The sequence below is a fragment of the Xenopus laevis genome, chromosome 5L (assembly GCF_017654675.1).
Source record: "Xenopus laevis strain J_2021 chromosome 5L, Xenopus_laevis_v10.1, whole genome shotgun sequence".
NCBI lineage: Eukaryota > Metazoa > Chordata > Amphibia > Anura > Pipidae > Xenopus > Xenopus laevis.
This window is the reverse complement of record NC_054379.1, coordinates 127,941,034-127,965,592: the sequence shown is the minus strand read 5'-3', so window position 1 is coordinate 127,965,592 and position 24,559 is coordinate 127,941,034. Positions and strand designations below refer to the sequence as shown.

The window sequence follows — 24,559 nt, the reverse complement described above, 5'->3', positions numbered from 1 at the left end:
CTCAACTGTTTTGATGAAGTTAAACTTAACTTAATGCATGATTAATGTTTACTGTGCCTTGTACAAGATTTGTAGCTGTTAGTGACCAGATAATGAACAGTATATATACGCTAACAGAATTACAATAGCCATTTTATTTTGCACTTAATACATTCAGTTTAGGGGTCATTAACACAATAAAAACACCGCCTCTGCTCACAGACGCCTTATCTACCACTCAATTAAGACAAAGCCCACTCAAAATAAACAAATTCTTTATTTATTTTTTTTTTATTTTTTTTAAAAAGCTCCTCATTCATTTATTATAGTGTGATAGAGCTCATGATTTGTATTTAAAGTGGAAGCATGGTGTATTTTTAGATTGTGTCCATTTAATCAAATGCACATTTATTAAATTGCCTTTTCTTTTAAAGATACAACATTCTCCATTGCAACTCAATAATAATACTATATGTCAGTTTGCAGTGCTTCATTCTAATTTGTGTGGGACCTTATTAATGCGAATAAGTAGCACAATATGAATAGGGAATCTAAATCTATATTTGATATGATTTTACCGCCCTCATCTAATGGTCATTGATGTACTGTTCATCAAATTTATCACAGGGCCACTAATGGGAAACAACTCAAAGATAAACACTTATTTCATCGCATTAGTGTAGATATGAGTCATGGCCATGTATAGGCAGTGGAGAGAAAAGTGCAGTAGTAGAACTTTAAGGGGAACTGGGTTTAATAAAAAGAATAATTATACATATATTATATACAGTCCAGGTATGGGACCTGTTATGCAGAATGTGTGGGACCTGTGGTTTTCCATAGAAGGGATGTTTCTGTAATTTGGACCTTAAGTCTACTAGAAAATCATGTAAACATTAAATAAACCCAATAGGCTGGGTTTGCCTCCAATAAGGATTAATTATATCTTAGTTTGGATTAAATACAAGCTACTGTTTTATTATTACAGAGAAAAAGAAAATCATTTTGAAAAATATGGATTATTTAAATAAAATGGAGTCTATGGGAGACAGCAATTCCATAAGTCGTAGCTTTCTGGATAACAGGTTCCCTGATAATGGATCCCATACCTGTATATATGAATTCTACTTTATAGTCGTTGTTGAAATATTCTTGTTGCTGCATTTGTTATTTTTACATTTGCCTAACCACTTTAGCTTGTTTAGAGGGTTTGGTATCTCAGAAAACTAAATGGCTGCTTGTCAATGACTAAATGAAATAATGCGATCATGATAATTGAGATAATGTCTTTGTATTGGCAGGCTAAAGGATAGTCGCTTCCTGGGCCCAAAGTAAAACCAGAGCAAATGCATTTGTTAATAATTCAGCGACATTTCATTTTCACTAAATCATAACACGGGCAGCTCTGGCTGGGACATTTGTTTATCTTTAATACACAGAAACGAGGGAGGCATTCAGCATAATGGCAGCTCTGCAGGAGGAGAGGAAATAGCTCCCCCTTATTTTAATTTGTTGAGTCCTTTCCCCATTAGGCATGCAAATACTGTCATCACCATCTTTGGTTTCACTTGTACCAGGTCTTCAGGCAGAGCGTAGATCCGTGCGCCGATCTTTCGGGCGATAGATAATGCGTACCTTATAAACAAATGTTAGAAGTGAGTTTTATTTTTGTCCCTGTTTTAACTTGTCATCCATCATTAAACTGTCAGTTCTCTTACACAGGGTCCATACTATAACAATTTACTAAGGGTCAATGGTATACAATATTTATCAGATTGGGAACACAGGTTTAAAGTGCTTTACAGCCCATCATAAACTGAAATTGCTAGCAGTCTTATACTCCATATTAAAAGGACATTGTACCTCATACCTACCTGCAACAACGGGGGAATATATGCGTTGCCATAGTTTTATGATATCTATTTCAATAGATTAAACCTATACAGTTATCTCTACCAAGGAAAATGATTAATTTTCAAGTGGATTTCATTTTTTTTTTTTAGTTTTTGAATTATTTGCCTTCTTCTTCTGATTCTTTCCAGCTTTCAAATGGGGGTCACTGACCCCATCTAAAAAAACAAATGCCCTATAAGGTTACAAATGCAATCATTTGTACTACTCCTCTTTCTATTCAGACCCTCCCCTATTCATATTCCAGTCTCATATTCCAATCAATGCATGGTTGCTAGGGTAATTTGGACCCTAGTATCCAGATTGCTGAAATTGCAAACAGGAGAGCTGCTGGATAAAAAGCTAAATAACTCAAAAAGCACAAATAATAAAAAATTAAAACCAATTGCAAATTGTCTCAGAATATCCCTCTCTACATCAAAGTTACTTTAAAGGTGAACAACACCTTTAAGTTAAATTAGCAGACAGAACTGGGCAGAGTCTCCAGATCACAGTCCAGCAATGCACAGGTGGCTCAGTCGGCAAAGCAGATGTACTTCTAACAAATCCACTTTGGGTAAATTCTGTTACAGTTCACTGTTGGGGGGCCCAGGAAAAGGGCTGAGAATTATTGCTCTGAAGCCGAATAAGCAGCAGTTCTCCAGCTGTTTTTTAAGCATTTTTTCTGTCATCCTCAGCCAACAACCTTCTGTTAAGGATACTCTCACATTGGTCTAACTTTAACTGTTTTATAACCAAATATATTTTGGAATGTGAACATAGAAAAAGAACAGTAACTCTAGGGGTCTTGGTTATAAGGTAAGAACCTGACTATATTGTTAGTCTGCTAATGGGGCCTTGAACACTAAAAATGGGGGGACTGTTATAAAAGGTGCAAAGTTTGCTCTAGTATAGTAAACCAACCTATACGATGTTTTAATTAAAACAGGTGAACAATAAATACTCTCTGCTGATTCATTGCTATAGTTTGCTTGACCTATAAATAAAAACTTTGCAACTTTTATTACATTTCCCCCCAATAACTGAAAACCCGTTGTGCTAAAAGTTCCCTTTTGCAGATGGGAGATTTTGCATGGACTTCTTTGGTGCAAGAACTCATTACATGCCTGCAAATGTATTTGAAATGATGTGAAGCATCGACCGGTTAAAATGTGATTTTCTGTTAATGCACAAAAACAGACATTTAGAAAAGAAACGTACTTAGCATTACTCATTTTGTCCTCGTCCGAAAGATTTTCCCTTTTCACCATTTCCGGATTAATGGCTTTTGGTTCAATGGCATCAATTAAATCCAAAACAGGAAGGCTTGTGCTAATGGATGAATCCTAAGAGATATTATATTATTAATATTTTGTCCTGTAGCTGTAACTAAATGTAACCTTTAATGGGTTTACATGGTAAGATTAGGTGATTGCTAAGGAAGGTCTTGACCCCTAACCCTACCACCCTATATATGGCCGCTCAGACAATGGCACCCAGAGTTAGACTTGCAACTTGCAGCTGTGCACGCATCGTTCTTGTAGCCTTGCACCAAACCATTACTAGAATTACATATATAATATCCAACCGTCCTTGTCAATATTGTAACTATATTGTTAGCTAAAAATGTACAGTATGTAAAGCATCAGATAAAATATGGTATGCCCCTGTTGTTATTTTTCGAGCCAGAGCATGCCTAGAATAAAACAGTATTTGCTGGGTGTTCCTGACAGCATTTAACTAATGTGGAGTCTTGGGCCCCAGTTTGGGAGTACAGTACAGTTACATCTAGCCCCACTGTGGCCATATTGCCTGAATAAGTTGAATGAATAAAATGCAAATCATGAGTACTGTGCATGAACCTACAATGCAGGGCTGGCACCAATATGTTTAGATTTAACCTGGTTAAAAGAAAACTTATAATCGATGAATATACTGAAAAACTCAATACATACAGCAGCCATCGTCTTTCATGAAGCTGACTGTAAGCAATGAGGCTATAATAAAAACATTTCTGTTTTGCCTTTTTACAGTAATTGTTGTGGTAAATATAAATAATGACAGTTAATTGAAAGAGCAAAAGGAAAGGGAATTATACATAAACATCATTGTAGAGCATGCACAGATCTCCATCTACTGTGACCACATAACTCTGGGATAATTGCTTCAAACTCCAACCTGAACTCATCAGGCCCCTCCTTCTTCTGTATTACATTAGTTATGATGGGCTTGTGTCTTTCTATATTATCACTTGAATGTGAATGTGTTGTACAAGTGCAATTTAAGAAAAAATGGATTCCATAAGTTGTGAATTAGTTGTAGTAGTAGTTTTTACAGGTGCTAAGTCACCTTCCTTTCAAAGCAGTAGTTTTGTTATAGCTGAGATACCTTCTGTTATAATTATATAATGATAATTGGCAGGGTCAGATCACTTTCACCCATTGATAAATACGCCTTTCAAAATCCCATAGAAATGAATGGAGAGCTGCAGAATTTCACTCTAGTGGCGGAACTTCACTCTTTGATAAATTTACCCCATTGTGTTTTTGCCGCGACCAGCTGGTCAGGGTGTGGATCTGGGCTGGCGGGACCCATAATAGACGGGGTCCCACCAGGTTTTTTTCCCAGTGTCCCGCCCTCCCAGTCCGACACTGATAACTGGTACTAATAGTCAGGGTCAGACTGGGCTAGCGGGACACCGGGAACAAACATGTGGGCCCCACCGACCCAGTCCTGCTCCCTACCCTGGAGCTGAACTCTTACTTCCCTCAATTGCAGCTGCAACAAAATAAAAAAATATATGCCTGGGGGCCGGAGGGGGGCCCAAAGGCAGAGGGGGGCTCAGTGGCATAGGGGGGTTGCAACTGGAGCCAGGAGGCTAAAGGCAATTGGGGTTGCGACTGGGATAGGGTTCCTAGAGGCATGTGTGGGCCCCTGAGGCGGCAGCCTCGGTGGGCCCTGGACCCCCCAGTCAAATGCTGCTAATAGTTAGATGTACATACAAAAATGAAACAGAAATAACATCCTGGTATGGTAGTAAAAGTAAGTAATAGTTTAAGGGTATGGCACAGCAGGCCTCTGGACAGCAGTGGTGAGAAAGTGTAGTTTAGGAGAGTCTAATCATAAAGCTACTGAAGGACTTTATCACTACAGAATAATAAAAAAGCAGCATCAAGATCCATAAAATCATTGCAAAACCTCAAGGGAGCATTTCTACATACAAGTTCAGCTTAGGGACAGAGCTACAGTATACTCCTTTGGGTCTATTTAATAAAAGGAAAAAAACAGTCTAGATTGCAGATCATTCTGAGGGTGTTGTGGTTATGTTGGGAGTGATTTAACTCTGCTTATAAAGTAGTGGTAACCCGATGGAACCGTGCTATTATGTTCTTTGTTTTAGAGATTGAATCACTGAGATATTTAATTATTTTTCATATTAATATGAATATTATTTCATATTTTATTATTGTGGAAATTATATTAACATGCAAGAGGAGGGTGAAGAAGTGAGTCAAGATAAACATTGCAAGGAAATTACTTGCTTATATAGGTATTCTTTCCTTTTTTCCCTTTTTGTGATTGTCATTCTCAATACTTGGTACACTGCTATGGGCTATGGCCCTGTTTTCATTTATTATATGGGTGGTGCCTATAATAACGTGACATTTTTAACATTGTAAATAATGTGTGGATTTTTCAATAAATAAAAGGCTGATAATGGTTCAGTTACAGGTTTACAGAATAGTATTTAACAATTACCTTAAAGCTGTTGATTAAAGTTTTCTTGTATGCACCAGCCAGAGTTTCATTCACCCAAGCGATGATGATTTGGTCGTCTATTTTTTGTCCTCCTCCCAGATCAGATAAAACAATTAGTGTGTACCTAATGAGAGAAATTAAGATTCACTTGCAATTTAAGACAAACAAGTGTGGCTTATCAAATGGCTTGGCAGTATGCCTACAAACATTAATTTACAGCTCATGTAGCACTTCAGGTATGGAAACTGTCATCCAGAATGCTCGGGACATGGGGTTTTCTGGATAACAGATCTTTCTGTAATTTGGGTATTCATACCTTAAGACTAGAAAATCATGTAAACATTAAATAAACCCAATAGGCTGGTTTTGCCTCCAATAAGGATTAATTATTTCTCAGTTTGGATCAAGTACAAGATACTGTTTTATTATTACAGAGAAATGGAAATAATTTTTAAAAATTTGGATTATTTGGATAAAATGGAGTCTATGATACATAGACTTTCTGTAACTTGGAGCTTTCTGGATAACAGGTTTTTCTGGATAATGGATCTCATACATGTACCAAATAAAGGAACTACTAGATTTCCATATTATGTCTGGCAAATTTGAAACAAATAGCTGTACTTTTGCCCAAATGTTATTTATGATTATTACCCAGTAACTTTGTATGATCTCGCAAACCTGGATAACTAGTTTGGCTACATTTGTAAAGTGCGGGAAGTAATTTTATGTATCACCTTATAGTATAATGTATTATTTATTGTTTCAATAGATTTATTCTTTTCCATAACTTGAGATTTCTATTAGGGATGCACCAAATCCACTTTTTTGCATTCGGCCGAACCCCCGAATCCTTCGTGAAGGATTCGGCCGAATACCGAACCGAATCCGAAATCCATGTTTTGTGATGAAAAGTCACATGATTTTAAAGATTCGGATTCTATTCGGCCAGGCTCAAGGATTCGGCCCAATCCTGCTGAAAATGGGCGAATACCGAACCGAATCCTGGATTTGGTGCATCCCTAGTTTCTATAAAATTTCCAACATTCCAGACCATAGGGGTCATTCATGAAAGTGAAAGAGCACTTCCCATCCACCTCTTTTGAATTGAGTGCTGCTTAAAAGAACAGTAACATCAAAAATGTGTTTTAAAGTAATAAAAACAAAATGCAGTTTTGCCCTATATCCAGAACACTCGGGACCAGGGGTTTTCTTGATAATGGATCTTTTCTTAATTTGGATCTTCATACCTTAAGTCTACTAGAAAATCAGGTAAACATTAAATAAACTCAATATGCTGGTTTTGCTTCCAATAAGGATTAATTATATCTTAGTTTGGATCAAGTACAAGGTACTGTTTTATTATTACAGAGTAAAATGAAATAATTTTTAACAATTTGGATTGTTTGGATAAAATAATGTTGATGGGAGACTGCAATACTGTAATTCTGAGCTTTCTGGATAATGGGTTTTTGGATAATGGAGCCCATACCCGTACATAATTTTCCCCATGCAACATCAATGACAGTCTACAGGTATGGGAATCTTTATCTGGAAACAAACTATCTACACAGGTCATCTCCCATAAAGTCTATTTTAATCAAATAAATCATTTTGTTTTTTAATCATTTCCTTTTTCTCTGAAATAATAAAAGAAATACCTTGTACATGATGGTAACTAAGTATGGATCCACATAGGTGGCAAAATAATCCGACTGAGTCCATTTCATGTTTAAATGTTTTTCAGTAGACTTACTGATATAAATTATGAAAAGATCCCTAATCTGGAAAACCCCTGGTCCCAAGCATTCCAGATGCCATAGCTGTATTCAGTTATTGGCACAAATCACTTTATTGTTTTACCTTCAGTATATATGGCCTTCATTTTGCCTCTGTGATATTTCTAATAATAATATAATATGATGTATATTTACATAAATGTATACAAAGAGTACAAAGTGAGATGCATTAAAGGCTTACCGTCTCATAAGTTGCCATACTAATGCCAGGGTCAGTGTTTTGTTTCCTTCATGGAGATCAGAACCACTTATACCAACTAAGGAAAAGCCGCCCTTGTTCTTTCCAAGATCAACAGCATAATTGCAGTTCTCAATCTGCAATTTGAACAGTAGAATGTAAAGATCAATAAAAGTATTTGTATTGATTTATTTTTCAATATATATCAATAGAAGAAAGAAAACAGAGTGTGTTGTATTTCTCTGTGTGCTGCAATGCTACTAATTTTAAGCAACCTTTTATAGGTACCTGGACTGACTTTTGGGGTGTATAAGCAGTCTAATCAGTTGGATAGGTTATAATAATTAGACATTATATAGTGAATATAGTACCCCCTCTTGTAAAATATAAGGATATTATAAGTTACCGAGGAGTATCGTGACAATATAAAAACACGAGGCCGAATGCCGAGTGTTTTTATACAGGTCATGGAACTCCGAGGTAACTTCTAATATCCTCATATCTTACAACTGGGGGTACTGTATTTATTATAATACACAAGTTTCAGTGAGTCTTGTGACACAAATTACATCAGAACTCACCGTTTATAACTGATGACATCAGAACTCACCGTTTATAAGGATATCATTTACAAGATATTCATGGCTTTTGTGTATTATATAAAAATAAATTCCATGTAATACCAGCTTTAGTGCCTGATGTCAAAAGATGCCTCCAAAAAAAAAACCCAGGTAAGATGCAATCCGTGCATTATTATCTATGCCTCGAAAGATGAAAATTGTCCAGAAAGCCTGAATGGACTGGGGCAGTGAAATATAAACATATCTATCTAATGATGCCCGAACACCAGAGGAACATTTATTGGAAACCTTCCTAGAAGTAGTAGAGTAGTGGTTGTTATTGCAGCCAAGGGATTACCAATTTCATGTTAATAACCATGGCTTTGGAATGAGAATATTGTACAGGTAGTTGCCCATATAATTTTGATAATATGGAACGTTTTAGCAATCCTTCTATATCCGTGAACAGAGTACAATTTATGCATGTGCAGTCACTGCCCTCTTGTGTTGCTGTTCAGTATTTTCAAGTACACCGGTCCCTACAACAGCATCTTATCCAATACAGGTATGGGATCCGTTATCCGGACAACTGTTATCCAGATAGCTCTGAATTACAGGAAGGCAATCTCCCAAAGACTCAATTTTAATCAAATTATTCAAATGTTAAAAAAATTATTTCCCTTTTCTCTGTAATAATAAAACAGTGATCCCAACTAATATATAATTAATCCTTATTGGAAGCAAAATAATTATACTGGGTTTATTTAATGTTTAAATGATTTTTTAAAGGACTCACAACAATTACAACTCTAGCCATGCCCCTTAGTAAGGCATCTCCATTAGTCCACAATTAGGAGGAGTGCTGCAACGAAGAACTTCTCGTCATCAGACCACAAACAATAGAACATGCTACACAGTATGTAAAACTTCACTTTTATTCCAAATTGATTAATGTCATTATATTAAATATAATGAGGCTGGGACATACCACCAGTGTGTCCTGGCCTTCTGATATTTATATAATTATGACATTTATATAATACACAAGAGCCATGAATATCCTTGTAAATTATATCCTTACTGTGCTGAGAGATGTCATCCATTATAATCGGAGCTTAGTGATGTAACATGACTCACTGAAACTTGTGTATTATAATAAATAAAGTACCCCCTGCTGTAAAATATGAGGATATTAGAAGTCACCTTGGAGTTCCATGGCCTTCAGCCTCGTGCTTTTATATGGTCATGGAACTCCTCATAAACTTATAATATGCTTATATTTTTCAATAGGGGGTACTTTATTTATTATATAATGGTTTTACATACTGTGTAGCACAATCTTTTGTTTTTGTTAGCAGACTCAATGTATGGAGATTCAAATCATGGAAAAATCTGTTATCAGGAAAACCCCAGGTCTTGACCATTCCGTACTAAAATGAATATAGCCATGGATGGGTTTCAATGACATGCATAACCATTCATCTCACCTCTACCATCACATACAACATTAGCTAGTATATGAATGTAACGAAAGGCCAGCATGTGCACAATATACTGAATCACTATACATGAAATATAAAAAACAGTTACGATGTCCCGTACAGTATGTTATTCGGAAATGTAATAGTAACTGACTGAACTAGTAAATTCCTAAGTTCCTTGATAATAGACAATTAAAATCAACTTACTCAGGGACTTACTCATAACATTTCACTGGTGATGCACAGTTAGAAAAGTCAAGGCAACTAGTTAATTGACTTTATATACAGACCTTCCTCATGTGTCCACCAAGGGCAGAAAATGGAGGCTTGTTGACACGACCCCAGTCAACTGTTATTCGAGTCCTGTCATACAGCTGGAATATCACTAAAGCATCACTCATGTCACTAAGGAAGGAAAGGGAGTCTTTTAATGAAAGCAACAGTCAACATTCCTGTAACTGATCCCACAATGGCAGTTGTATGTAACATTAGACATAATGAAGGTACAGAAAAGGAAAAAAAATGGCTCTGATACCTGTATAAGTGATTTACATATGGGTTAACTCCTAATGAATTCATCCAGTTACGGAATGTCCTCTCCTCACTGGTTTCTCCTAAAAGGATAAATGAAAAGGAAACATTTATCACTCTGAGTAATTATTGTTTTGCATACAATTCTTTTGGGAATGGATTTGAGGACTTATACCCTACACCCTAACACCATCAAGGATGGCCTTCATCTTTATTAAATGAAGTGCTGCTCAAAAACAAGATGGTGATTGGTTGCTTAGCACTATGGGGTCTTTGTTATGTGCAAACCAATAGGCAGAATATCTACTTTCTGTGTGTTGTATCATTGCATACGGCAACTGGTTATATGGTTGCAAGGGTCCAAATTACCCTAGCAACATAGCAGGGGTCCGAATGAGAAAATGGAATATGGATAGGGGTGGGTCTGAACAGAAAGATAAGTAATCAAAAGTAACAATAACAATGAAATTGTGGCCTCAAAGATCAATAGTTTTTTGGCTTCCTGGATCAGTGACCCCGTTTTGAAAGCTGGAAAGAGTCAGAGGAAAAGCAAATAATTGAAAAACAATAAAAAATGAGAGGCCAGCAGAAAAGTTGCTAAGAATGGGCCATTCTATAACATGCTAAAAGTAAACTTGAAGGGGAACCACCCCTTTAACACAGATCACTGCAAACCAAGCCCTTTTCTTTTATTCCAATGTAGAATGCCAATCGCATGCAAAGGTGTTGATGAAACAAGGAAAACGTGCAATGCTCTGCTGTAGAGGGATTACTCAAATGGAGGCACGAAGGAAGCAAAAGATGACTTTGGAAATGACCCACAGAGATGGATAACACTGCAATTATTGCTATGCAGTTTTAACACATTTAGGGGGTTATTTATTAAAATCCGAATGTTAAAATCTTGAAAAATTGGAGTTTTTTTTCTACTAGAAAACCCCAAATTAATAGAGGAAAAAACCTAGATTTTTTTCGAGGTTGAGGTCCTGTTTAAGTCAATGGGAGAGGCACCTATATCAATTTGAAGTTATCGTGGTCTGCGCTGGGTTTAGCCTGAAAATCCGACTTTTTCAGGGGTTTCAGGCAAAAACTAAAATAAATTAGCAATTCGGGGAAAAAAAATCACCAACAATTACAACACAAGCCTGAAGAATTTAAGCGATTTGGGGTTTTTATGTAGTTTTTCCGCAATCCAATTAAAACTTTTTTATTCCAAATCCTATTTTATAATGTTAGTTAAGCAAAATGAACTTTAATTACAGTGTAAAAATTTGTTAAATCTTCTTTCCTTCAGTCTGGGAATGCTATTAATTAGGCAAGCCTTCCATCAACTCAAAATCTTGTTTGTGCACCAGAATGGTGGACCTGATGTCCATCTCCAGACACTGGCTACACAATTAAATGGTGAAGAGAATGGGGGAATGTGTGGAGAGCAGTGACATCTAGGAAGTGCTAAATGGAAAGTGAAAGTAATTGCCTGACCTGCCTCTATGCCCAAGGCATAGAGGAGGGGCAGGCAGTATTTAATTGACAGCTGAGATTTTTAAATGAGTTTACAACAGCTATGAATGCTTAAATAAAAAAAAAGAATTTGGATTTCAAGTTTAATTTGAAAAGGACTTTTATTATACAAATTTTTATGTCTGGGTGATAGGTCCACTTTAAATCGAGTTTTTATTAATAAATAAGCTAAAATCGGGGATCGGAGTTTGGTCGTGTGTTTTTTAAAAATAAAATATGATATAATTTCAGATTTTAGTAAATAACATTTGATATTCACCTGTAGATGGAGAGTGTTTGAACATTTGTGAGGTTTCTTATGTCTAATTCTGACAGCCCTTTCATTTTAACAGCAACAACCAAAACATTTGGATGACAGTTCAAGGGGGCCAGCTGTGAAAAATATTCTCAGAACAGAACTGTGGTGTCTGTTTCAGTAGAACCAGCAGTGAATCCATCCATGATGTGTTGTCTTTGCTTCTCAATACACCCCCATATATCTACAATTACTTTTGTTTTTTGCAGTCTATTTACTGTCAACCTCCTGGATATAACTTTCATTATTGGCCTATTTTTAACAATTATTGATTAAAGTTATTTTATAATCCACATTCCATGTGATGCAATACAGAGTATAGTGTCTAAGTGGTACAAGGAAAGGGTGGTGCAATATTGCATAGGCTTCAGACAGAGGGCAATCTTTGTTTGTGCTACTGATATGTACTCACACACTGTGCACCCTGACTATAATTGCATCTTCATATAATAATAGTTACAATATCTTGATGATTATCATATACATGGTGTGTTTTCAGCTTTGACATTCTTTAGTTTTTGTCAGGGTGGGTACATAACACTGAGACCACAGTTACTGGAACATTGGATGGTAATTCAGATTGTTCCCTGTGAGTGGCAAATAAATGGACAGCTCTGTTTATAGGCCATCACATTTTAAACCTTGTTTTTAATCTTTAACTACAGCAGATGCTTCAAACCAAACATGCATTGGGCCAGAACTGTCCAACTTTCTCCATGTAAAGGGCAAATTACCTGTAATGTTAAAATGTTCATAGGGAACCTTCCATTACAAAAATGTTGCCATATAAAAAAAGAGCTCTTGGGTTGGTTGGACACCATAAATGAAATAAATAAATTCCTGGAAATGTCATTAAAGCCCATATTCAAGTTGGACAGCACTGTACTAAGTAAACACCATAAAAAACTACATTCATCACTCTGGTAAACAACGAAAACATTATACTGGTTTATACCTATATTAGCAGGAGAGAAATCTGTCATTTCTAAAGCAAATACAAATACAAAACAAAACTGTAAGTAATATAGCAGGTATTGGGGACCTAACAGACTTTAACGCATTAGACCAATTAAAGACAATTGCTGGTAGGATACAATGTGTATCCCCCCCATATCATAGTGTATTATATGCTTGTTCTGTCACACATTGCACTTTATGCCCTTGTCTTTATTCAGTCCTATACTTCAATACATATCCCATGTATCCCCTGCTTCTGTAAAGGTGTAGTCTTTGTAAGATTATGGTGCCAGTATTGTTATTATCGTGAAATGACTTTAATCCCTATTTCTGCTGTATATGCCTAGAATATGGACCCAATGTACCGACTGGGTATATCCAATAAAAAAATTTAAAAAATAGTTCCTTGTTTCTTCCTGAAAAATGAGTGGTTATTGATAAATCTACATTGTTGCCTGTTGGATATAAAATGTATGTATTTCCTTTTTCATAATACGTATTGAATTCAGCGTAAGTTCCCTTATTTTGATCTTATAAATCCCAGAGCATTTTTTTTTCTTTACTTGCAGAAATGTTTATGTACAGAACGAGCTATGTCCACACTAAGCTACAGTATGTCTTTACTGGAAATTAAAAAATAAAACTAGGATTCTTAATTTACATTCTTTACTCTTTAAGGGAACACGAATTACCTATGACAGGTACATAACGGACAATTGGATTTTAAGTCTTGATTTCATGAATATTTACCTTCGATTTGATTCAAGTCAAAGCCATGGTTGTTGACTTTGTGAAGAGCAGGATACATGTTAAATAGATTTGCAGTAAAGGCTAAATTCAGCTTAGCATTGCCAGAAACTACATCTGATGGTGTCACAAATTGCCTGCAACCCATTTTATCAGCCTCCAGGAGCATGAAATGAGCCCTTTTTAAGTCGTCATTTTCCTGGTAAAAGATGTATACAGTTATAGTTGCACATAGTGTTTACCATAAACTCATTTGCCTGGTTAAACAGCAAAATATGAGGTGGCACTAGCTGTTGCCCATTATGAAACATAATTTATAAAAGCATGACTGTACATGAGAACAATCTTACCATGAATCCAGAGAAGTCAATGAAAACATCTTCCTTGGGAGCAATCTCTCTCAGCAAATGAAAGTAAGCTTTGGAATCCTGGAAAAAATAAAGCAAACAAGCCACTAATTGCTGATTAAGAATGTAATCTTTGTTCATTAGTATTGAAAAGGTAAGATTAAAAAAGTAAGGTATTTAACAGTTAAGCGGGTATTTGAATTAACTTCCATTATCTAATACTAAGACAGAATCCAATAGAGAAAAGGTTCCCATGAGATTGTTTAGATACTGACTGTATTGGGTTGGAAATTTGCACGCGCCACCTATATGATCCCACTACTGGGATGGTAAATATCCATTAATTTGCTGACTTGGCCAAACAAACAGTTGTCAATAGTCAATGGCTAAAAGTGGTTTGTTTGTCTTTACCAACCCTGCTGTATTTAATGAAGAGAAGTATTGTGCTGGTACAGGTAAGGTATGCGTTATTCGGAAACATGTTATACAAAAAGCTTCGAATTACAGAAAGGCCATCTCTTATAGACTCCATTTTATCCAAATAATCTAAATTTTTAAAAATGATTTCCTTTTTTTCTGTAATAATAAAACAGTATATTTTACTTGATCCCAACTAACATATTAATTTGAAGCAAAACCAGTCTTTTGGGTTTCATTCATGTTTAAAGGAGAAGTAAAGGCTAAAATGAAGTAAGCTTTAACAGAAAGGTCTAAATAAATACATCAGTAAACCCTCAAAGTAATGCTGCTCTGAGTCCTCTGTCTAAAGAAACACAGAATTTATTTCCTTCTATTGTGTACACATGGACTTCTGTATCAGACTTCCTGTTTTCATTTTAAATCTCCAGGGCTTGGGCTTGAGCATGCTCAGTTTGCTCCTCTCTCCCTCCCCCCTCCCTTTTCCCCTCTCTCTCCTCCCCTCCCTGCTGTAATCTGAGCCCAGCACTATGAGTGAGCAGGGAAAGACTCAGGCAGGAAGTGATGTCACACCAAGCCAATATGACAGTTGCTATCCTAAACAAACAGAGAGAGCTTCTAGAGCTGTTTACTCAGGTATGGTAAAGCATTCTGCAGAATGAATATAGTCTTATAGCTTGCAATTGCACTATTGTGGCTAATCTATTGGCAATAAACTGCTTTCGGTAGCTTTCCTTCTTCTTAAAATGATTTTCTAGTAGACAGAGTAAGAAGATCAAAAATACGGAAACATCTGTTATGCAGAAAACCCCAGTTCCTGAGCATTCTGGATAACAGGTCCCTTAACTGTACTTTATACAAACCTTAACATCTTTACTGAAGTTGCTTATTGAAGGCCAGCCAGCATTAGCCAGGTGATAGTTCACCCACCGAAGCAAAAGCTCTTCAGGCGTCAGTTTCATTAACTCCTCCAGACTCTCCCCATCCTTAAGCAAAGCAATCAAAGCTAAAAGATGAAAAGCACCATATTACTAATGACAGTCATTCATTGTATGAGTAAAACTATATTGTCACTGTGGAATGTTTCTACTAACCTTCATTCTTGGATATTTCGATGTCTGAAAACAGTCCTATTTTAATGATTTGCCATAGCAGCCCGAGCACTAGGTGGATCCTCGCTTCTTTCAGATCTTGGGCTCCAATATTGACCACTGTGCAGCCAATGGCAGAAGCAGAATTCAGAGCAAGGTTTATATTTTCCTACAAAAAGAAATAAAATCCAAAATGTTTTCCATGTAAAACCAACATATTTCAAATCTGATGAATTGTACATGTTCGTAGTGTTAAGCAACAGCTATTCACAAGTGACTTTAATTTACATGAACACAACCCAAAATAGGCATCTATAAAAGTCAAAAACATTATTTTTAATCATTAAATACATTTTCTATCATAATTAAGGCCTATAAAATTAAAGCCAATAGCAAATTGTCTCAGAATATCACTCTCTACCTCATACTAAAAGTTATGAAGGTGAATTACCCCTTTAATCACCTTTAATACTACAGAAATCTTTTAAGAAATATAGGTCTTATATAATTTATTTGTATACATATATATTTCTGTATATCCTGCACATTTAATGCATATATTTATTATATACAGGTAAGTGATCATTTATCCAAAAACCCATTATCCAGAAAGCCCTGAATTTTAGAAAGGCCATTTCCCATAGAATTTTTAAAAAAATGAGTTGCATAGCTTTATGGAGAAGTTTTACAGGAGAGATATGGCTAAGGTAAGCCTACTAATTACTTATCATCATCATCATTAAAAGTATTTGTGCTTAACTGCTATACAAGTTTTTGGCAGGGAATTTAGATCATATACACTTAGAACTACCCACAAGCCATAACATAACTCGAAACATAACTTACCGAAATAGTGAATGGTGTGAGTTTGGTTTTGTTTATAGCTCTCTCATCGATAGTATCTGGCTGAGACAGGTTTATAAGTTTACTGCAATAAAAATAAAAATTAGTGGTATGTTGTATACAATTTTATTTTTCAGACCAAAAATTGGTATGCTAGCTGTCATAGATTTTTTGATATCAAAAGTAGCTGCTGTTGATATTTTACATTTATAGGAACAGTAACGACAAAAATATAATTTATTTGAATTGAAATGCAGGTAGTTTCTATATTACAAATGGAAAATATATTCTTTCGTTTAATTGCAGGTTTTATGCTATCAATTCTGTTTTGTACAGCCATGTTCCAATGTTACTTTCCCCTTTAGGGAAAGGATATGTGCAAAACTAGGGATTTCTCTTCCTAGATCCTAAATGAGAATTGTGTGTAAATGCAATAGGTTATTTCCATTTCATGAGGTTATCATTTCTTTGTGATCAACTTTTAATTGTACTTTATATGGATCATGTTGCACTCAAACCTTAAGTTTTCTACTAAGAAGAAAACATTGCTGGGTGCACTTTCTTCTCAGTGCTGAAGTGCATTAATACTGTACCTCAAACTGGCAATAACTACTGCACTTCATAAAGTCTCTTATCAATAACCAGACTTGTGAAACATTTTCCAGCGTAATAAATGATGATAGCATCATTTTAACAACCACGACACATTCAACTAAAATTCACTCTCTCAGTTGTATAGAGCTCCACCCAGCTTGTAAAATACAGTATAGGCACAATAGAAACGGATATGGATATAAATTAGATGAATGAGTGACAGATCACAGGACATTAATATAAAAAATAACATTATTTATGTTCTTTTACACAGCACTGTGGAATAGTTTGCTACTTCAAAAATACTTGTTAATGATAAGAATCCTACCAAAAAGTTAGAAGGGTAAGAAAACTACCAAAATAAGGAAATTGAGTATAAATTATACTGAAAAATTAGACTTTCCTAATGTGGTTCCCAAATTCATAAGATGGAAGCTATACTGACTGCAAATATCAAGCTACAGTGTGAAAAAATGCTCTTGGACATCAAGACATGCACCTTCTGAATAAAGCAACTGTCAAATGAACAAGACAATACCCACCACTGAAAACCCAGTAACTCCCCAATGCCACAGTGAAGTGGGCAATACACAAAAAGTTCTGCACATAGAAAAGTTTTTGTAAACATATCCCTTTATGCCAATATTTATATTATTTTGATTCTCATTATAATGAAAAAAAGTCAGATTCCATGAATATTTAATAAAAGCCTTTTTTGTACTTTTTGGACATCTAAGATGGGAATTCAAAATGACAGTTGACATAAGCTACAAACATATTAATGGCAAAATGCACAAGGACTTACCAAAGTAAAATGCCATCCCTTAGTGACGTAAACAGGCTTTTATCGTTTGGGTTTAAAGGTAGCAAGTGCTGAAGGTCTGGGTCATCAATTAAAGCTTTATTAACCCAGTTAGCAAAGGCAAACTTGTCTTCCTCTGAAATGAAACACTGATTTTCAGTTGTAACAATTAAACACATTTTTATAGCGAATATTTCTTGTTGCCTTTAATCAGTCTCACAAATAACAGAGTAGCTAGGCTGTCCTGGGGAAAAGTATTTAATTGCAGTGAGAGTATCAGGAAGGTTTCTCTGAGCAGGGCACAGAACAAGCAGGGGTGCTTCGCCAATGAGGTAAGTTGAGGCCTCAGGCGGCAGCGCCCCACTAGGTACCAGGGGCAGCAAAAATGCTGCTCCTGGTACTTTAAGAGCGAATTTCTGGGGGAGGGGGGGCAGCAGCAGTTCAGGCGGCGGAGGGGCTAGGATCGCCCCTGAGAACAAGAAGGTTATCTGTCTGTGTTAAAGGGTTAAAAACTACTGTGTTTGCTTCAGAAACACTACTTTTGTTTATATAAATAAGCTGCTGTGTAGCACTAGGGGCAGCCATTGAAAAGAGAAAAGGCTCAGGTAAAGCTGGCCATAGATGTTGAGATTTTTAAAAGATCAGATCCTGATCGTGAGACCACGATCTTCTCAGAACGATCGTACGAATTTACCATCAACTAAAAAGACCAATTTACCAGGAAAACAAAGGGGAGCTGCCTGCTTGGCCCTGCAAACATAGAGAGATTGCACTGGGACCGACAAAGATTTTTTGACCTGGCCGATCAATTTCCCGACAGATGTCGGCCGAAAAATCGTAAGATGTACGATCGTTCGAATACCACTAACCACACGATAATTGGTCGGGCTTCCCTAAAATCAGTCGTTCGGCAAGAAGAATCGTCGCGTCTATGGGGAGCTTTACACAGAAAATAAGATCTTTTGAACACAATGGTGTTATCTGTTATCCACTATTTAACCTGTGTCATATAGCCTGTGACCAAGTGACCAAAGTCTGAGAGACTGAGGAAAGCCAGGAGACTGAGCAATCCCCCAAAAGGAAGTATCGTGATAAAAGAGTGACCCCAACCTATGTGTTTTTGCTGGTAGTCCACAAGGGAACTCACAGGATTTATTTTTATGATATATTTTGTATCCTGAAATGGTCACCCCTGTGTTTAAATAAACTGCCTAAAAGTGAAGTGTCTGTTGTGGATCCCGCAAGCTTACAGCTGTTAAAAAACATAAAGAGCTGCTCTTTTGACAAGTTCTCCAAATGTGCAAAGCATGATCTGTTTTTTTAGCACATCTATTTGGATTAATACATTTTAAAAAAATTTTTGATGTTACTTATTCTTACATTTTATTTACATATATTTTTTTGTTTTTAGGGACAACTATCCTCTATGAAACAAGGAATGAGGATGATATTAATCTATGTCTTTGTTTGTCATAAGAATTAGTGACATATATGGTATTGTGACTGACTCAATACCAAAGCATCCCAAATCTGAATGCTTCAAAGAAAAAAAAATTGTATATTAGAATAATGAGCAAATTTATTAAGTGTAAAACCACAAAACTCTAATAGAAAATGTCACCATCTAAAAGCTAGTGAGGTCATGTAGAAGTCCGTGGGAACTGTCCTTTTCCAAATGTAAAAATCTTTCATGCCTCTAAAGGTTTTTTTTTCATTTATAATTGCATGAAAATCCATACATAAACTAGGATTTCAAGGTGTTCGTATCCATTTTTGGATTTGTTACACGTTTTCATTTGTTCAGGCATTTTAGATTTGGATTTTTTAATAAACAAGTAGAAATTTGTGGTTTTTAAATGTGAGTTTATCCACGGTAGAAAAAATAAAACCTCTAAAACTACACAAATCTGAATTTTGATAAATAAGACCATAAGGAAACTGTTACCTGAATATGAGTGCTGTGTGCCCTGGCTGGAATTGGAAGATGTTCCTCCAACTGCAGTTATGCCTACTTTCTTGTTGACAGCTTTCCTGAAGGTTTTGCTAATGTCTTTGCTTTTCAAGTCTGTCATCACCTATTAAAATTTCATTTAAAAATGAATAACATGAATGAGTGAATTACATTAAATTCACAATAAGAGAGAGAGAGAGAGAGAGAGAGAGAGAGAAAGAGAGAGATAGAGAGAGTGCACCTGATTAAAAGGGGTATAAGGGTATATGTAAGAACGTACGCATGCGTCCTGTTCGGCGCAGGCGCGGGCGCGGTAATGCGCGCCGGCGCGTGACACGGACGCCGGCAACGGTCGCTGACGCGGTGGCGACGGTCGCGGGCGCAGGGACGTAGGCGGAAACGCCTGTGACGGACGTGCTGGCGTCAGTTCCGCGACGTCAGCGTGAGGACGCTAGTTTGGCGCCAAAAGATATGCATTTAAACCAGATCCAGACTAACATGCATTGCCTGGTTATTAGGTTAATTACTGAAACCCTAGCATCTCTTACTACTTGAATTTCCTGTTGTGACCCTGCCTGAACCTGGACTACGATTTCTGCTGCCTGCCTCGACTCTTCTGCTTGTCTTATCGTTACGAACCTCGCTGCCTGCCTTGACCTCGGACTTCCTGACTACGACCTTGCCTTATCCTCTGTACCGCGTTTGATAGTCTCATTGGCTACTCTCCACAACCCTGCTCCCTGTTCCATCCCAGGTGGGTAGTGGTTGTGTGAGGCGCTTGTGAGTTCGAAATCTTCAGCTCCAGCTCCTTCTCCGCCTGGATCACACCGGTAAGCCTGACAGTATAACCAGGCCCAAAATGGATCCAGCTGAAGGGGCCTCTCCGTTTGCTGTCCTAACCCAGCAGCTGTCCTCTCTGACGCAAGCGGTCCGGGAGCTGCAAAGTGGATATGCTCAGCTACAGGAGCATATCAGATCTCATCCGCCAGCGGCTCTCCCTTCCACTTCTGCTGCCACTCCTCCTGCGCCAACAGAGGTTCAAGTTATCACATCGGAGATCTCTGAACCCAAGGTGGCTTTCCCAGAGAAGTTTGCCGGAGACCGGTAGCTGTTTCGGAATTTCAGGAGCAACTGCAAGCTGCTGTTCTCCTTAAAGCCCCACACTTATCCTACTGAGCAAACCCGGGTCGGGGTTATTATCTCTTTTCTCACGGGAGAACCACAGACCTGGGCCTTTCGTCTCATGGACTGCCACAGTCCAGTCTTGGCTTCGGTGGATTCCTTTTTTGATGCAATGGCGGTCATTTTCGATGATCCCCACAGAGTCGCTACTGCTGAGGCTGCCTTACGTGCCCTGAAGCAAGGGGTCCGTCCTGCTGAGGATTATACGTTCCGGCAGTGGGCGGACGACACAGAATGGAACCCTGCCGCACTAAAAAACCAATACCGCTTCGGACTTTCTTCTGAATTAAAGAACGAATTGGCCCGTACTGGCATTCCGGACAGTTTGGAAGACCTCATCCTCCTCGCTATTCAACTTGATCAGAGGCTCCGAGAGCGTAGAGAGGAAGAAAAGGCGGAGAAAGCGGGTCTTTCACCTCAGACCTGGATGTTACCATCCGCTCCTCCTCCGGTTCGGATGCCGTCCACCTTTTCTTCAGCCATGCCTCCACCTGTCTTCGGTACAGCCCCAGAGCCTATGCAGATTGGTGCTATTAAATCTGCTTTATCTCCGGAGGAACGCATCAGACGCCGCAGACTGAATCTCTGTCTTTACTGTGGTCAAGCAGGCCATCTGCTTCGGGGTTGTCCGGTCCGCCCAGCGGGTAAGAAGTTGCTCGAAAAAGACTTTACCCCCTGCCATGTTCCTGTGCCTCTCCTGACAGTCTCTTTGTCTTTACAGTGGGGAGACCAACAGGTAGAACTCCAAGCAATCCTTGACTCTGGGGCCAGCGGATGCTTTCTGGACAATAGAGTAGCACTACGGTTCCAGATTCCGCTCCAAGCCAAGAAGAATCCCGTAGCTCTCCGGGTGGCTGACGGGTCTCTGATTACCTCAGGCCCTGTGGTGCAAGAGACCGTCTCTCTTTTTGTTTTGTTGAATAAAGGGCATGCTGAAATGATGAACTTTGATGTGGTTTCTTCTCCTTTATTCCCCGTTATTCTGGGATTACCTTGGTTACAGAAGCACAACCCATCCATCAGTTGGGCTACCGGTGAAGTAAAATTTCTTTCAAATTTCTGCTCTTATCGTTGTATTTCTTCTTCAAAAAAGGTCTGTTTTTTATCCCCTACTTCGGGAATTCATGAACTTCTTCCTCAGGTTTATTGGGAGTTTTTGGACGTTTTCAATAAGAAAGGGGCTGACAAGTTACCCCCTCATCGCATTTATGATTGCCGTTTGGTCGAGTTTACCCTTTATCTGAGTCAGAACTTGTGGAACTTCGCTCTTATTTAGATGAAAATTTGGCTAAAGGGTTCATTAGACAGTCTTCTTCCCCAGCAGGAGCTGGGATTTTCTTTGTCGAGAAGAAAGATCATTCATTAAGGCCGTGTATAGACTACCGGGATTTGAACAAGATCACAGTTAAGAATCGTTACCCACTTCCTCTCATTCCTGAACTATTTCAACGATTGGCGGAGGCTAAGATCTTTTCTAAATTGGATCTTCGGGGCGCTTACAATTTGGTCAGAATAAGAGAGGGCGATGAATGGAAGACAGCCTTTCATACTCGTTACGGGCATTTTGAATACCTGGTCATGCCCTTTGGTCTCTGCAACGCTCCTGCAACTTTTCAACATTTTGTTAACAACGTCTTCAGAGACTTCCTCGATATATTTGTCATCATTTATTTAGATGATATTCTTGTTTTTTCTAATTCTTTGGAAGAACACAGAGTTCATTTGAAGAAGGTTCTGGCCCGTCTACGCACTCATCAGTTATATGCTAAAGTTGAGAAATGTGTGTTTGAACAATCATCTGTAGATTTTTTGGGGTTCTGTATTTCTCCTCAGGGTATCCAGATGGACTCAAGGAAGATTTCTGCAATTCTTAACTGGCCGATTCCGTCTTCTAAGAAGGCCGTTCAACGTTTTATCGGCTTTGCAAATTTTTATAGAAAATTTATAAAAAATTTTTCTCAAGTCATCCTTCCAATCACTGAACTGACGCGCAATAATCAAAAGTTTGTTTGGTCTACTCAGGCTCAGGAGGCTTTTGAGAAATTGAAGACACTCTTCACTTCAGGTCCAATTCTTCACCATCCTGAAGTTTCCCTTCCTTTCATTCTGGAGGTAGATGCTTCAGAACTTGCGGTGGGTGCTGTGTTGTCTCAGAGAACTGGGTTTCAAGAGGATCTTCATCCTGTTGCCTTCTTTTCTCGTAAACTGGCCAAGAGTGAGTGTAATTACGATGTGGCTGACCGTGAATTACTCGCTATCAAGCTGGCACTTGAAGAATGGAGGTACCTCCTCGAAGGGTCTAAACATCCGATTCTCATTTTTACTGATCACAGGAATCTGGAATATTTACATTCAGCTAAACGGCTTAGACCCAGACAAGCAAGATGGGCGTTATTTTTCATGAGATTTAATTTTCATCTTACTTACCGACCTGGATCAAAAAACGTTAAAGCAGATGCTTTATCTCGAATGTTTTCTTCTGAAAACGAGGTTTCCTTGGCCCCTGAGACAATTCTAAATTCTAATAACTTTCTTCTGCTTCAATCAACCCTGGTGGATAGAATTAAAGACGCTTCTTTAAACATTTCTGAACCATCGTTACTGCCTAAGGAAGGTCTTCTTTTTCATCAAGGCAAAATTTTTGTCCCAGAATCAATGCGTTTGGAGGTTCTTAAAAATAGTCATGATTCTAAATTGGCAGGTCATCCAGGTATAAAGAAAACTATTGTCTTGGCCAAGAGATTATTTTGGTGGCCTGGGATGGCTAAGGACTGTTTTAAATTTGTTGCTTCATGTGAAATTTGTTCTAGATCTAAGGACTCTAGCTCTAGGCCTATTGGTCTTCTTCAACCTCTGCCAGTGCCTTCCCGTCCATGGGAATCAGTTTCTTTGGACTTCATTTCCGATTTACCACTGTCCTGTGATTGTTCCACCATTGTTGTTTTTGTTGATCGTTTAACCAAGATGGCACATTTTAAATCTCTACCAAAACTTCCTTCCGCCTCCGAGACTGCCGATACCTTCATTAAAGAAGTGGTAAGACTCCATGGCCTTCCAGATGAAGTAGTGTCTGATCGGGGACCACAATTTACATCACAGTTCTGGAAATCATTGTGCAAAGCACTCAAGATTTCGGTGTCTCTTTTCTCTGCGTTTCATCCTCAGTCCAATGGCCAGACCGTGTGAACTAATAAAACTCTCGAGCAATACCTGAGGTTTTATTCTTCTTACCTCCAAGACGATTGGGTCAATCTTCTTCCTTTTGCGGAGTTTGCTTATAATAATTCCCATCACTCATCAATTAATCAGTCCCCTTTTTTCGCAAATTATGGTCTTCATCCAGTAACTTTTCCCTCTGCCATTGTTTCTGATATTTTAGTTCCCGCTGTCAAGGACATATTAACTTTTCTATCGAATAATTTTCAAAGGCTCCAAGAAAACATGAGGAAGGCGCAACAAAATTTCAAGACTTACGCTGATCGGAGGCGGAGAGGCGACCCAGAGTTCAAGGTGGGTGACCGTGTGTGGTTATCAACTGTTAACCTTAAGCTTTCTTGTCCCAGTAGGAAGTTGGGTCAACGTTTCCTGGGTCCTTTTTCTATCATCCGCCAAATTAATCCTGTGGCCTTCCAGCT

General features: G+C 37.9%; 1 protein-coding gene across 2 annotated transcripts in view; it reads right to left on the bottom strand.

The window, feature by feature from the left end:
• Positions 1–1,025: 1,025 nt before the first annotated feature.
• pls1.L (plastin 1 L homeolog) overlaps positions 1,026–24,559 on the bottom strand; it is a 46,042-nt gene continuing 22,508 nt past the window's right edge. For both annotated transcript variants that reach the window (XM_041563386.1, XM_018263816.2), the window contains exons 4-16: positions 19,737–19,866; positions 17,795–17,927; positions 16,399–16,480; positions 15,556–15,721; positions 15,325–15,467; positions 14,048–14,125; positions 13,701–13,896; positions 10,182–10,260; positions 9,937–10,051; positions 7,609–7,742; positions 5,629–5,752; positions 3,091–3,215; positions 1,026–1,614 (exon numbers count right to left, since the gene is read on the bottom strand). In XM_041563386.1, the coding sequence (XP_041419320.1) occupies positions 1,479–1,614; positions 3,091–3,215; positions 5,629–5,752; positions 7,609–7,742; positions 9,937–10,051; positions 10,182–10,260; positions 13,701–13,896; positions 14,048–14,125; positions 15,325–15,467; positions 15,556–15,721; positions 16,399–16,480; positions 17,795–17,927; positions 19,737–19,866 (1,641 nt within the window). In that variant the 3' untranslated portion in view covers positions 1,026–1,478. The remainder of the gene's footprint in view (positions 1,615–3,090; positions 3,216–5,628; positions 5,753–7,608; positions 7,743–9,936; positions 10,052–10,181; positions 10,261–13,700; positions 13,897–14,047; positions 14,126–15,324; positions 15,468–15,555; positions 15,722–16,398; positions 16,481–17,794; positions 17,928–19,736; positions 19,867–24,559) is intronic.